Below are 15,849 nucleotides of genomic sequence, written 5' to 3'. Positions count from 1 at the left end.
CAGGGCTAACAATAAAGGTTTGTATCGACTTGTTCCTATTTCCATATATAGTTAATGCAAATATTTACGTCATTCTGCGGCCCGACTACTAATTAGGCTTTCATATAAAGTATATTGTTCACGTGCTCCAAACTGTCAAAAAGGAAGAGATTAAGAATACAGGGTAAATGTTTGTAACGGTATCGTGTTGGAGATCTATGGCGATAATGCACCTAGTGGTAACTTATAGAGATTACAGGTGTTAAAGCTCCCCGTCATAATAAGTACTCACCAGGTAATATAGTCACACGTGAATTAGAGACCTCAAATACAAATCGACTTCAGAAGTCGCTTTCCGGATTAGGGTTATAGATTTTTTAATGGATTTTGAAAAATGGGTAGAACACAATTGATCAAATGTGGGACCAAGTTATATTTCTGTCGGGTCCAATTATCTGCTGTTAAATGTTGAACATCGTTGAAAAGAGTGTGGCTTACTATCGGTCTGTTACTAGAGGACCATTGTTGTGCTAATTACGTTGTTTTTGGTTCGACATGGAGATTTCAAATCAGCATAATGGAAGCGATATTGGAAACCATCCGGAACAGTTACTCCCGGATTGTTCTTCTCCGACAAGTGTACGTCACCTTGGTAACAGTCCAATTGGAAGCAGCTCGGATCGTTGTGATTCCAAAGAGGGTAATTTGGACGAAATTCTTGATAATTCGACCGAAAGTCCGGAAAATATAAAGGATATTGCTGCGTATAGCGACATGGAAACATTGAGACAAGCCCGCGTCGGAACTCCATATTATAATGAGAACAATAGGCGCGAGGAAACGGATGATTACGATATGGAAAATTCTGACGGTTTGCCGGATCCAGAATTGTCCGACGACAATTTTCTGGAGCCGGAATTAGTCGAAGTAAGTAAATCAGACTTACCTGCTAGTTCTGGAGATGAAATTCCCGATATTGATTACACAGATGACATTAATTACGAACCGAGATCCTGTGAATTACACCAAGTTCCTGTCCCTTCTGAGGAACAGATTCGATCACAGAGTCGTGCTGTTCAACAGTTAATCTTTGCTCACATCGAAGAAGAGGATAAAGACGAGAGGACAGAAGAGGAAAGGGAAGAGGATGAGGACAGCAAGCCTAAAGACGATGTCAGACTCCAGGTAGAGGATGGAGCAGGGCCATCAGTCTCAGGGCAAAAGAAGCTGAGCAAAAGACGAAGGTAGGAATACATTACACTGTTCTGACAATTTGGTAACAATATTCTTAACTGTACAAACTATACACTATTTCGCAAAAAAAAATAGATTCGTTTTATGTGCAAAAATTGAATTATTTAACTACAAGTTTCATGGATCTATATTCATTAATTTCCACTCTGAAGACATATGCCATTAGTTAAGGAATTTTTTTAATATCATATATAGATTCTTATCCAGTGTCACACGCACACACACATTGCATGCCAATTTTCACTTGGTTTTTTATGATTTTTCGCGTTTAACCCCGATATTCAAAGTCAATATCTGGAAATGTCTAGATGTACAGTCGTCTGACATTAACAGATCTGGTTAAAGACTCTTAAATGTCTCCAGCCATATACTCTACCAATACCTCTGTACAGTGGGTATGTCGTTATAACAGTGATAGTAACCCCTGTTAAACATAATTACAGAAAGTGTCTTATTTAACAGATCATGGTTAACCATTGTGTAGTGTTGGATTTGTACTTCAGATCATTGAATACACGTAATCCGTTTAGGATTACCGTAATAGGATTAAATGTCTGCGGTCTTGTTTGGTCACGGTAAGGATATAAAACTAGTTAACGCGTATCGCAGGTTATGTTCGAATTAAATCACTGATTTATATGTGTTATTTAACGCGAGATAGATTGTTAATGCCGTTGATTACGGGGAAATGACATTGATGCACTAAGGTGTACATAGCTTACCTCCTGTGTAGGACCCAGTTTTATTAGCTTTCCTAATAGACTCTATGGAATGTCTCAACTTTAAATTCTCCTTAAAAATATCTATCGATTTGAAGGAAAGCTCGGCTCCTTCGCGAATGACTATTTTTCTTTAACTTAAAGATTTTCTTAAAGATGCTCCACCGCCGACAGAGCATAAACGATACCCATCATTTGAACAATAACTGTTGTATAATCCTGTTTATATGTGTCTAATTAACACAAAAGTGCGTATACAATAATTTATTTTGCTTTGTTACATGAACAATCAGTACTTTTAAAATTCCATATAGGACATAGTGCCACGGAATTCAGTGGTGGTAATGGTGTAAGGTAAGCAACTTTTGTAATAAAGAAAAATGCTAATTTGTCTACTCCTGATTTGATAGAGAGAAAAAATAGAAGAAAAAATCTTTCGCGGGGTAGCCGAGCCTTCCTTCAAATCCGTAGATTTTTTCTAAGAAAATAAGATTAACCCCCTAAAACACGACTTTCTTTATTGTGATAAAGATGATTTTGCTGTGGATGCTTTCTACCTCTCACACTATCCACACCAGTATTTGTTACAAATCATTGCTTATGATTGGCAATAAGTCGTTCGACAGCCTTTATACCTTATATTGTAGAGGTAAGCAGGGATGCCCTTTCCCACCTCGGCTTTTGACTATAACAGAAGGCTGATGTCACTAACTTAGTTAAAGCGTATGTGATAGGAATGTTTTTACAGCCCGGAAATATATAAACTAGAAATGCATGTAGAGTGTATCCGCGAGAATTCGGACTCCTATGGAAAAGTCAAAATCCGAACTGAAATCTAATGAAACGAAAGAATCTCGCAGACAGAAAAATTCGCAATGCGGATGGTTTGAGGTGGAGCAGCAAGTGTTCGGATTATCAGTACTTTCTAAATCTATTTGTTGTTCCATCGAGACACGACATTTTTAACTGTAGCAAGTCTGTCGTATTGAGCAATTGTCCGGTACTAATACATCACGATGATTTTATACCAACTGTTACAGTAAATAACATTAATAATCGTACTTATTGAACAGCTATAGACATTGTCTGCCATCGGACAGTTTTGTCAAATCATCGTGATGTATAAGTACTGGTTGTAATATCATACATGTACAGATAGACAGTAAACAATGCTATTTAAATCTATAGAATGTTATACAATATAACCCCAGTAATTCAGAGGACGATCGATATACATGATACTCAAGATGTGATTAAACAAAATGATACCACTGGAGTCGCGCGTTCTTTGACAAAAATAACTCCAATTCTATTAGGTAAATTATTATGTCCATTTTAATTTGTATGATAACAAGATAGATGTAAACATCGATACAAAATCCGTCGGAAATGTTCAACTCTTTTCGTTATCTAAAAGATGCTCCCGATTAGCAAACTAATTATATGCATAATCTAATGACATTAGGACCAGGGAAAATGTCGTTGGGTGGGATGTTTAAATGTAGTTTTATCTTGTTGTTTGAATCCCTTTCAGTACAGTATATGTCATGTTTAACAGTTAAGGTACATGAAGCTCTTGCATAACAAAATCGTTAATGTTTGTGCTGCTTGTTTGACGTTAAGGACCGACATTTGATTATTAGAGTAATTCCCGTTTATACCACCAAATTAGTGTAGATTTTTCAGTTGATACTAGAGTTATTGCCCTTGGTTATTTTAAAAAGGTTTCCTGCATTTTACATGTAGCCCAAACTTTGTGGTACACATAAGACTAGGTGTCATTGTGAAATAAATTCGAAACTCTTAGATACTAGTACTTACATGGTTTCTACCAGAAAATAAGAATACTATCATCATTCCACAAACTGCACCAGTATCACCCTTACGGATATTTTGTTCAACCTTAGCTGACATTTTCGCCTGTCAAGTTTTTTTTTCAATACACATTTATATTGAAAAATATATTATTAATATTCCAAAATTTGAAAAAACGAAATGTTTCAATGTAGCTTAGGTAGGAAATGCTTTGATAAACTCATGGTCTGGAAGAAAAAAATATTTCATGATGATGCGAAAAGTAACTCTATTGATATTCTCGCCGGATTTTTTTTCCTGATATTGTACACAGTAAGTATACCCGTAAGTATATTATCCTTACCACTCATACTAACATATAAAAGAGTCCAATTTTATCACACTTCTGTTATAATGCTTTAAATTCCTCAAAAGATCTTTGGTGTTTACGTCCCTTTGTTGTGACGATCAAACCAAATGTGTTAGTTCAGTTTAGCAGGTGCCCCACTCAATATAATGTACGTATGTCTACTTGTCCTCAAGTATCCCCAATATTTATAGACCTGTCCGACAGATGGGCCAGGGTAAGGGACATAATCAGCTATAAATCTCGAACATTGGTTTGGAGAGTACCTCCTACAGCCTCGAGTCCAGTATCAAGGGTTCATACGGCCATAAAGTGTTATATAAGTGTATAAGATTTACCTTCTCTGGGGTACAGGTGCCACATGTTGATAAATAACCGTAAATCCTATACAATTGATGACGTCAGCAGCATAGTCCTTCAGTATCCGATCGCGAGCGCCATACAATGTTGGACCACATACCAATGTCTTTGCTGACTGAAAAGGGAATTCAAAAATGGTAATTATTGACACATACCTTTTTGGTATAGGTCTGAACCTTTCGGAAACTTTTTTGTCTTTTCTTCGTCCATCCACAGGCCTTAATTTCCGAAGCTCTATTAAACATAATCTTAAATGTCAATGTACTTAACTCATTTGTTTAAACATAATAAAATAATATGGGGTATTTAGGTAGTATTATATGGCCGGCCGGGTTATAGATCTTGACACAGTATTACATATATTTAGAGAAAAATGTCTATAGAGCCAAACGCCTGTGTTTCAATCATTTTCTCTTTGACATCATACAGTGTATATATCTTCTTTGTAAGACTTTGACTCTCTGCTGAATCAGAGTTACTCCCCTTTTGTTTGCTCATAATGGTGTACCAAAGTTAGAACAATATAAGGTTGGAAACGTGTAAGTAGAACTGCCTCCTTATCCTTTTTTTAATCTTTTACAAACCACTCTCTTGATGGACCAGAGGAAAGCGTATGAGGGTTCTTTAAGTGAAAGGAACACGTATTGCCCTGAGAAAACCCATATAATCGGACAGGTGAGATGACATATATAGTCACGCCCGTTCGGGGATCGAATCCTTGTCGGCTAGGTGAAATCACTACACCATGGCCCAACCACCTAAAAGATGGTTTCGATTCCAGATTTTTATTTTTTTAAGTTTGGATGCTTTTTAAACCACCACGTGATTTCTTACTGCGACGATACATTAACTTTATTCCTAAAAAGCCATAGAAATGTTTTTGATTTTACTTCGAATTTATTTTGGCCTTTTATTTCGGATTATTAATATACTAGCTTTATACCGTTTTTACCTCATAATGATTCCTAAAAAAAGTTGTAAGTTTTGTCGTTGACGGTTCTTAATCTTATAAGTACTGTATATACCCTAACCTTACCGACAGGGTTGTATCTTAATGAATGGGCACCGTCTGATGCAGGCGGAATGTACCTTCAAATTACTTACCGATTTACTTACAGTTTAAACTGATTATAGAAAGCATTGTTAGTATACAACCATAACATAAACATAGCCAGCCTTGTAGATAAAGATATTTCTAATGAAAAATTTTGATAACAATGGTGTGTAATAAATTTGGGTTAACTAATTAAGTCCTATATTTAGAACGAAGTAATAAGTGCACTTTAATAACAATTAAAATGCTAATTAATGTAGTCTCGTAAAACTGTAAATACAGTATTCAAAGCCTGGCCTGATAGGGGCGATATCGCATACATGGACACAATAAAAGTCAAAACCGTATATTGTATCCACAATCCGGAATGCTCGATTTAAATGGCCTCGTTCGTTCCCGCGGCATGTGTTTGATAAGTTTGTACTCGTGTTAATTACAATCGGTTTGGGTGTAGGTTATATATGTAAATCACAACGCATGCCGGCCTGTGTCAGTTTTAAATTAAGGATTTTGTTTCGATGTTTCTGTAATGTTCGTGTTCATGTAAAGGTGTATTAGAAACCCGGATGTAGAAAATAACGGTAAAAAGTCATAAAAATTACATCTAAATTGGAAAAAGGATATCTCCCGGATCTTAGATAGGGCATTTAAAGGTAAGTAAACTATATATATACACTTTATACATGTCATGTACCTATATATGGCTGTAATGTACATTTAACTAAATCCAGTGGAGAGACTATTAGACCGGGTATACCTATATAGATTTAATGTATATGTACCTGTTATCTCTTTATCTGAGGAATGCGGGGTCCTTAATTAAAGTGTCCCTTCACACCTTACTGAGTTTACTGTCTCCTATAAACAATGTTACCTTTATCTTGTTAACTAATTTAACAGTTTTGTCAATAGTAAAGTCTGCACGAGAGTCATAGAACGTTTATATATAAAGCCTTATAAAGCGGTACCCATATCATTCCTAGCCAATTTATCAGCTAGAATCCCCGACCACAAGTGATAGATTCCGTCGTCCAGCTTCAAACACTGTGACACTTATCATTTGTCAATACTGCTACGGTTAATTGGTATCTATATCTTAACTCGAAAGGGGAAAACGTATTGACATTATAACTATTATGGTACAGCTGTAAGCATAGTATTGGATTTGGAACTTTGTGGGGAAAAGTGTTTTTTTTGTTGATAATAACGATGGTGTGTAATATGTGATATAGCATTTATCGTTTTGTTGAAAACAGTTTTCACAATAAAGCATGTACATTTAAAAAGAAGAATGTCTTTTCAATGTGAAATGAAACTTCTTATGCTTATATCAACATGCAGTACAATTTGTATTACTCAAAACTTAGTGTACTGTTGCAGCACCTAAAGATAAATATGAATTGTTGTCCCAGACACGCTTGGTATTCCGACCATGAATTTATTGGACATTACCATATAAGGAAGGCACCCCTAAACTGACGTATGATCATTGGTCAGTCGTGTAGAGGTGTGGGGGAATAATAGACCTATCACGGTCTTGTTTACATAAACGTGGTATCTGTTTGGTCAATAAAACTGTGTTTAAATGTTGATACAACCTGTCGTACATTTAATTCAAATGTAAACAAAATGTGTACCTAAAACTTTAGATACATACTAGTTTAGTTTATAATAGATAGCATACCTGCTTGTACTTATATATTTTATGAGTATGATTCGTGAATTCAGGTTTTGACCACGCCTGTATAATCCGTCAGAGATGTATTTGCGAAATTACCAAAGACATCGGCTTAACAAATATAGTTGTTATTGAACACACGTTATATTCTTGGCAATATATTATAGCTTAGTTGGGCGTAGGTGGATAGTTTTTTCCTACGTTCTCCGGGTTCTTCCCTCTTCCTAAGCCTGGCACCCTAACTGTTATTTAAACAACACAAAGCAATATTGATGTCAGATACACGGTACGTAAAAGTAATGATATTTGTAGACAAAATTGATGACACCTAAGTAAGGTATCCGGTGTGTAAACGTCTTTGTCCCTTGTCTGAGTCTCTGAGAGGGCCAATCATTACATCCATGTACATTGTCCGTGTGGTCAAGCAGTTGTCCGTGTGGTCCATGTACATTGTCCGTGTGGTCAAGCAGTTGTCCGTGTGGTCCGTATCCCTACGGGTTGTTTATAAACTCAGGGTGACACTCACTTTAAATAGTTCCATATATGTAACGTCTCTAGCAGCAATCTAATTATTGTGGGGTTCATACCCTGTACACTACTGGCCATTTTTATTGTTGTAATGATCAACGACGAGGCAAAGATCTCAAAGATCTTTTGATTATTAGTGTATAATCTAGACATTGTGGTATATTTTAAAAATCGTTGTGAAGCGCATAAACTTCACGGAATGAGCTTTCTTTGACGATAGAACCATAGTATACAATATTCATTGACATTTGGGCCATCCCACTATTCCCCGACTTGACTGATTGTGACTATCTCGTGTCAAGATGAGGCTCTTGGTCTGGCAAGCCAGGTACCATCAAGAGCTGCACCAAGTTGATTGGTGTACTTCAAATTCCAACCGCTGGAAAGTACAATTCTGTATTGGAGTTCTTGCGAACCCAGCCACCTCAAGATCACTTTTAACTATGACGTCTTTCATGATTACTTAGTAGAGACGAAGTACTTTTCCTTTCTGGTGTCTATGGGCGGAGAACATTTCCGTACCTTCTCACTATTGGCTTTGCCAAGGGCATCGCTGTTTTCACAGATAACTGTTAGGCATGGCACTTCTTGTCCTTTACTGTAATAAAGCCAAGTTTTAGCATTTATTGACCACCTACTGTCCGACAGAGTACATCGGTATTTCACCTACCCCGAACACACATGACTTTACCTGGGAACTTTGCCCGACGTAGTTGCATCCCAGTGATGTTTTACTGAAGTACTTCTTGCCGAACAAGGAGTTGCACACATTCTGCCTGGTTGTTCTCTCCCTTTCCTGTACAAAAGAGCTTCGGCAAATGAGTCACCACTGACTTGTTCAAGTTTGTCTTTCCCTAGACCTTAGTCGGCACCTTCAGACTCTACTCCCATTTCTTGGATTTGTTGCGGAGTTCCCATGACCTCAGTAATGTGTCTTATAGTCCGATCACTGATCTCAAAGCAGTAATTCTTAGTACAGGTACTACAGGAATTGCTGAAGACATATCTCTTGCAGCCTTTTGAGAGTACAGGAAAGATATTGGCATACATGGAGGGAGTTGAACTATTCTATACTAAACCATACGTACGAATATATGTAAACTCATAACTAATTCGCTACATGTGGCTGGAGTATAGATATATCGAACAATTTAGTTTCATATTTACGTAGTTATGACGTACGACTTTATCTTATGCTGAAGCCCCCCCTCCATCTCCCCATACAGGTATGATGATATCTTTAAATGGCAGTGAGTAGTCTATAAGGAGGTTGTTTTGTTTTACTCATGTTAAAATAACGCGTAGGACTATCCTCAAAAATAATTCCACCAAACTTGTTCAAATATCAATACACCACGCGATGTCCAAAATCCCCACCCACGGAATCATTAATTCCATTGACAGGCTTAAAACCCCCACCAACAGATATCGCAGGTATCCTCTCCCCCCCCTTCAAACATTTATACATCAAACGTGCCATGATTAGTTGATCTGTGGTAACGTTTGGGGCTCGCCAAAGGATACAAGGTTTCGCTATGTGGTATTTCAAATTAATTTGAAAACAAGAATTTATTCTGTAGTTGGCTTCATTTGAATTGTATTTCATTTGTTTTATATTTTCACATCCCACCTCACATTTTTGGTTTAAAGGGTGTATGAATGAAACAGAATCTTCGGATGTTTTATTTATAAGACTTAATATTTTTTCAATTTATTGCCATGCGGTAATTACCCCATTTGGCGCCTTATTGACTAAACCTCGGGTGGACCAGTCTCACATTTCGACCCCCTGTATACGTCCCTACATACAATATACCAGCCATTCCATACCTAGTGTCGGACGGTAGATAGAAGAGGAAATTCGATACTGCGATATCGATCTCTAAAATCATTACCTATCGTATTGATTATCGATTGAATGTGACGACGTCATAATCCACAGCACGTGGCGTGTCCGTGCCGCCATGTCGAGCGTAAACCGTGTCATTTTAAAGTTAAGATTTCCTTATCACCAGAAATACCAACCCGGACTATCGAGTTTCCCAGAAGGAACCTACGCTGGTATACATACGTCTTAAAGACGGTCTAACATATGTTTCGCCCAGTTGGTGGAATATCATTAAATCATTGAAGCAAGCATGGCGCTGGTAATGGTTAGAACACCAGCAGAGGTTCAAATGTCATAAAATGTCAGTCAACAGGCCGGACAGTCATAAACAACCCTGTGTCTGGACTAAAAATGTTGCCTTTTTAGTTAGTGGTCTCAAGCCTTTCGGCTCTGCCAATTGCTAGAATTTGTCTTGCAAAACTTGTAGTTAAGGCTGTCAGCGATACTTTACGCGTTTACAGGCTACACGACCCCGACAATAAGCTGAAATTCGTCTCCCTGTTCACTGCTCTAGTTTGGAACCTGTTCTGGGTAACTTTAGAAGACTCTGTCACTGATCAGAAGACAGTATCTGGTTCCCACAAGTGTCTTGTTGAATGTTGTGTCTAAGGTGTAGTATATGTCATCATAACCCTCCGACCAACAAGCCATACTTACACAAGACTAATAGCTACTTAAAGACATGCGTTATAAATCAACGATGTCCTGATGGAAATATTCCCTAGAGCAATCACACTTTGTATTGAAAACTTTGACGTGGTGCGAAGTTGATCAAATACTCGTTATCGCGAGGGTTCGTCAGGGTCGATACACCGTTTGATATATCCCCTCGTTATAGTGGCAACTCAAGAGTTCTGCTTACATTGCTCAGAAACCATCTCGTTGATTGAGGGGCTACTTAGCGCGGAGGGATACGTGAAATGTGTTATTAGTTGCAGAATTATCTTAGAGCGAAATCGATGGGAGAAAATGGCAAGTGACAGGTAAAGTAAATCTCCATATAAATATCACGAATCTGTTGCTACTTACTCAGTGTCAGCAATCCCTTAGAGTCGTATAGTTTGTGTCACGTTTCAGGTATCTAAGCTTATTTTTTTTTAGTACTTTTTAATATTTAACATTATAAACTTCGATTCGATTCTCCATTGTATTCGTAATATTTATATTCATTTCAAAACTTTAAAAAAAAACGGACAAGAAGCATTCATTAAATCTTTCTTAAAGATATTTTACATATGAAGATTCCAAAGTTAATAGAATATTAAAAGAGCATGCGCCTTTACAATAACTTGTGACAAAGACATCTCGGTGAAACGCGTAGTACAATGTCTATATGCTTTATTACCAGATTTCAAGATTTTATTCATTCAATCAGACACACAAAATAATGTAAAACAAGAGGTCAGACATTTTTAACAGAATGGATGCATGACAGGCATTACCAGTGAATCATGTGAACAGCGCATATTCATAAGGTCGTTGTGACCTTGACCTCATATTCAATATTTTTCATTAGACATTACCTTTTTGACCGTATTATATAGTGATTATTTGGTAGCTACGTGGATTATCCTTAGGCTATTTTAAACATCTTTAATATTAATTAACGCTCTGGTCCAAATGCATTTGTCCCAATAAATTTGAAAACAAATTTTAAACCAGGTATAATTATTCGTATACTTTTCATGTGTACCCATCCATGTTGATGTCTTCTCTATTTCTTTCGGTACTTATATCAATATGTATATAAAGTTGCCAGATCATTTTACATAGAATAAAGGAGAATAGGAACCAAACCATTGTCTGATACAGAGCATCCTCATGCCATTGTTTGCTTTAATGTTTATTCCCTCTTCCACGTTTTTTTAAAGTTTAATGACACCTAACTGATAACGTTTATCAAATGTACTCGCTGCATTAAGACGAATTCATCACAGTCGTTAAATAACTTCTGAAACGACCAATTGAAGTTTAAAATTATAGTGAAATATTTTACTGGCTAAAAACCTTAAAAATTATGTGTAAACGTGAAGGTAGTTCATTGATCAGCTTCGAACGGGTTCTATCTTGTATTGCTTTTCCATGATTTGACGAAATCCCCAACAGTACAAAAGAGGATATTTTCTCTAATTGCATCTGGTAATCAATTTTCCTTCTCCTCTCTTTTATCTGGAAACATTTGACTATTTATAAATATCATATTCTCCCTATAAGTGTTTCACTTTCGAAGAGGCTGACCATTTTTTAAAGAAAGCAGCAGTTTTATCGTCTGAGCAACGGTAATAGAGCTATCATTGTACCTGCGGCTTAGACGATAAGGTAGGGACCACTACATCATCACATAGTCATGACCATAGTATATTGTAGTGATCCCTACTTTAATACCGTATTTCCATGTAACCGGGGGATTTTGCTACTTTCCTAAATACTCCAATCTTTGAATACAACGTCTGTTTTATTTCGGACGAAACATGAAGACATTAATTGTCTCGTGCAATGGCTATTGTGAATAATCTGTGTCGGGACTGTGGGGATGATGGAGTTTATGTAAACATATAGATATATACCCTCTGCTAGTTTGGTCTGTATTTTAGGTAGACCTTGTTCAGTTGTACGTTTGATACGCCTTATTAACAACAAAGGCCATTTAAGGTATGGACCCTGTATGCTACATGTTGTGTGTAGATTTCTGTATATACTGGAAGGCTGTGGTGTGGTAGTATTGCGTCTCTTTGCAATAGTAATTCTACCCTTTTTATAGTGTTTTGTCACTGAAGCATGTCGCCGAAGACACCAAACAAGCACAGCCCACCTGGTCATATTATACTGACAACAGGCAAACCAGTCGTTCCAACCACCACTTATATATAGACTATGGGAAAGAAGCAATAGCCTTCGTCCCAAGAGCGTGTGCACAGCGTGAGGTCAAGGGACAAAAAGGAGACGTTAGAAAGAAGAAGGTAAGTTAGGAAGAAAAAAGGTTAATATCCTAAATTTAATCGCCTTTCACGATCATGCAATAGGGGCAGCAGGCAAAAATCTATAATGCCCTACCTAGTTGTACCCTGATTTGCTATATTTAACTATACATTTTTGTATAGGCTGACCTATATATAGTTTTACCCTCTGTTGTCTCAGGTGACAGGTCCGACACGTTGCTGTAGATCCCGACAACCACCGTCCCGGTCTGTATCGGGCTCCGCACGTGATAAATATCGGCAGTAAATCCAGGGCCATTAGGACGTAATGAAGTTACAGTAGGGCGATAATGTCACCTTCTTCACACACAATGTCTCGTAAATCCTCGTTCGTATCGCGAGAGCGTTATGTATTGCAGTCTAGTGATGGATGGTTCCTTAATTAAAATCCTCTCGCCCAGTCCGGTTGTTCAGGTGACAATATTTCAGGTGTACATGATCTATTGGCTGTAGGTATGATATGTATATCACAATTCAATGGGATACGGTAGATATCAATACAATGGAATGTGGATTACATGGCTATAAGTACCGGGGTACACTAACATAAAATACCAGATAGGTGGTGTAAATGACCACTGACACTAATGGATTAATGATTATCAAGCATTGAAGAGCACAGATCTATGTTTCCAAGGACAAGAGCCTTTGTACAGCCGACGTCTAGACTTCACAGCATTCTTCAGTTGAGGCAGCTGTGGCTGGAGAAACATATTATACGTTTGTAACACGCATTTGTTGGTTTCTGTCAAACCAAAATGGTCGCATTTCGAGTATTAACTTCTAACTTAAAAAAGTTTCTTCTTTCCAAATTGGCGATTACCAGTATACTGTTTTGCAGCCCACCTCCACCATGACATCAGCATAGAAGCACTTTTCCATTGTTTACCGATTCTTCTCTCTGTCATACTTCCTCATTTTGCACTGCAAAAGTTGTTGCACGAACTATTTCATATAATCCGTCCACTCATATTTTGCTATAGTGTCCCCTTTGCTCAGATCATCAGACTTTGATACTTACGAACAATTGCTTTAGTCCCTGAGCATAGACCTCGCCGTATACAGTTGGAAGTACACATACAAACACCCCCGTCATTGCCTTTCGACATGTATCCTCATGGATACCTCCACTCCAATAGTTGTAGACTGTTTCCTTCGTAATTTAACATATATCTCCACAGCATTTGTAACACCGGTCATTTATTCACATATATTCACGTATATTCACATGCAGTAAAAGGATACTGCCGGCGCAGTGCGCCTTGAATTTGTTAAAAAGTTAAAAATCCTTTTGTGAAATTGCCCTTCGATGACTTTGGTTTTGATATCACTCTACAGTGTGTAGGATTGGGAAGGGAGGAATGGTTAGGTGTGCACGTATTGACTCCCTACATCCGTGGACGACTCTGGACACTGACATTTCTTTGGTTTAGATGGGACTTTACGTGTGTGTTTGGGATGCTATTTGTTGTACCTCTCAACACCTTGTTATACTTTGATATTGGTGTTCATTTTACTTCACGAAAACGTTAAAATGGTTTAAATTGAAATTTGGTTCTAATTGATGCAATGGGCTGCTGGACAATACAGGGATACAATGTCATGTTTCCAATCCGTCGATTTCTAGAAGAAAAAACATCACATCATCGCTTTTCCTCTTCCCTCGCAGCGTAATATCATAGTCATGTAACAAAGATGTAAATCTCAGTGTTGACTATCGACTCCTCCGTAAGGACCAAGTTTTTAACAGCGGGTTTGCTAATATGACCTGAATAAGACCTTCGATGGAAACGATGCAAACTGACATAGTCCTAATTCCGGTTATGCGCGGTATGACTGTCATTATTTTTCTCACACCTCTCGTTGAAGAATGTTTACAAAGATATTCGGAAGTGAAACATTTCAATAACGATAAAAACTTGTCAACACAGGAACAAACCTGGCCATAGAACTTTTCAGATTGAAATGGACGCCATTCCATTAATATAAAGTTAATGTTATCGTAAGTAAAGCATTCAGAGAGATTATATTTAACGTTTGTCCAACACCTGGAAGTGGGCAGTCGATTTATTTAATCTTCGTCAGAGTTAAATGACTGAAGGGGTGGTGCTACACGACTGGTTCATTATTACTGCCAACCAACTGCCTCTGGATCTCTAGACCAATTGTCAGACACTGGCCATACTTTATGGTCCGTGGAACTTGGCCTCTCCATCACCAGAACATGGAAAAGGAATCAGTCAAATTCACAGACAAATAAGTAACAAGTGTAGCGTGATTGGACTGGGTCGATCTTTGGTGACCAGGGAGCTCAGTCGGTAGAGCACTCGGCTAGTGTTCGGAGGGTCCTGGGTTCGAATCCCGGTCTGGCCGCTACATTTCTCCTCTCCTGTTACAGAATTGGCGCCCAACTAAATAACCCACGGTGGTGGTGTTTGGAAGAGTTTCGTATGTCTTCGAGAAAGGAGAGAGGAGTGTAGCGGGATTGGACTGGGTCGATTATCGGTAACCAGGTAGCTCAGTCGGTAGAGCACTCGGCTAGTGTTTGGAGGGTCCCGGGTTGGAATCTGGTCTGGCCGCTACATTTTCTCCTCTCCTGTTGCACAAGTTACGTCTTCATCTATATCAATACGGACCGACACAATTCAAATGATGATAAGTTGTGGCTAATTGACTTAACCAGTAAGTTTAAGATATTCCTGCTTGCTTCCTCAGTGCATTTATAACGGTATTTATGATATGTGACTTGTGAACTTGACCAGTGTATCAATTGTATATTATAAAATCAAATGTAAGCTGGATATGAAGTCTGGTATGTAAGCTTGACCAGTGTTTTAAGGGCATATTGATATGACTTTGGACTGGTTAGCTTTGTAAATGCAGTTTTGGTGTATTAAGCTGACTGGACATAATTTTGTTTGAGTGTACACATGATATCCCCGTATCTGCACTGAATCTGTAACGTAATACAGGTGCCATTCATTGCGGATATACCTGGAGTCTATTACAAAATGGTACCGCTACGTGATCAAGGAGCTATTGTTTTTGTCGGTAGGAGACGTTCGGTGTGATACCGGGTAGTAGGTAACGTTTCAGGCCTTTCTGTGTGTGTACAGTGATATTATATAAAATATAGACATTATCTATGTTAGTAAAGAAATAAATTGTTCCTAAAATCAACCTGTTTTACATCGAACGTTTGATCATTTTCGATTTCACAAAAGAAATTAATAAGCATCGTCCGTTCCGT

The 15,849-nt window shown here is 37.9% G+C and overlaps 1 protein-coding gene across 2 annotated transcripts in view; it reads left to right on the top strand.

The window, feature by feature from the left end:
* Window positions 1-233: 233 nt before the first annotated feature.
* LOC138317861 (uncharacterized) overlaps window positions 234-15,849 on the top strand; it is a 47,380-nt gene continuing 31,764 nt past the window's right edge. Inside the window, exon 1 of one of the 2 annotated variants that reach the window (XM_069259814.1) lies at window positions 234-1,223. In XM_069259814.1, the coding sequence (XP_069115915.1) occupies window positions 535-1,223 (689 nt within the window). In that variant the 5' untranslated portion in view covers window positions 234-534. The remainder of the gene's footprint in view (window positions 1,224-15,849) is intronic. The other variant, XM_069259815.1, reaches the window with a different exon arrangement.

This window comes from Argopecten irradians, chromosome 3, assembly GCF_041381155.1.
Source record: "Argopecten irradians isolate NY chromosome 3, Ai_NY, whole genome shotgun sequence".
Lineage (NCBI taxonomy): Eukaryota > Metazoa > Mollusca > Bivalvia > Pectinida > Pectinidae > Argopecten > Argopecten irradians.
This window is presented reverse-complemented; position numbering and strand designations above follow the sequence as displayed.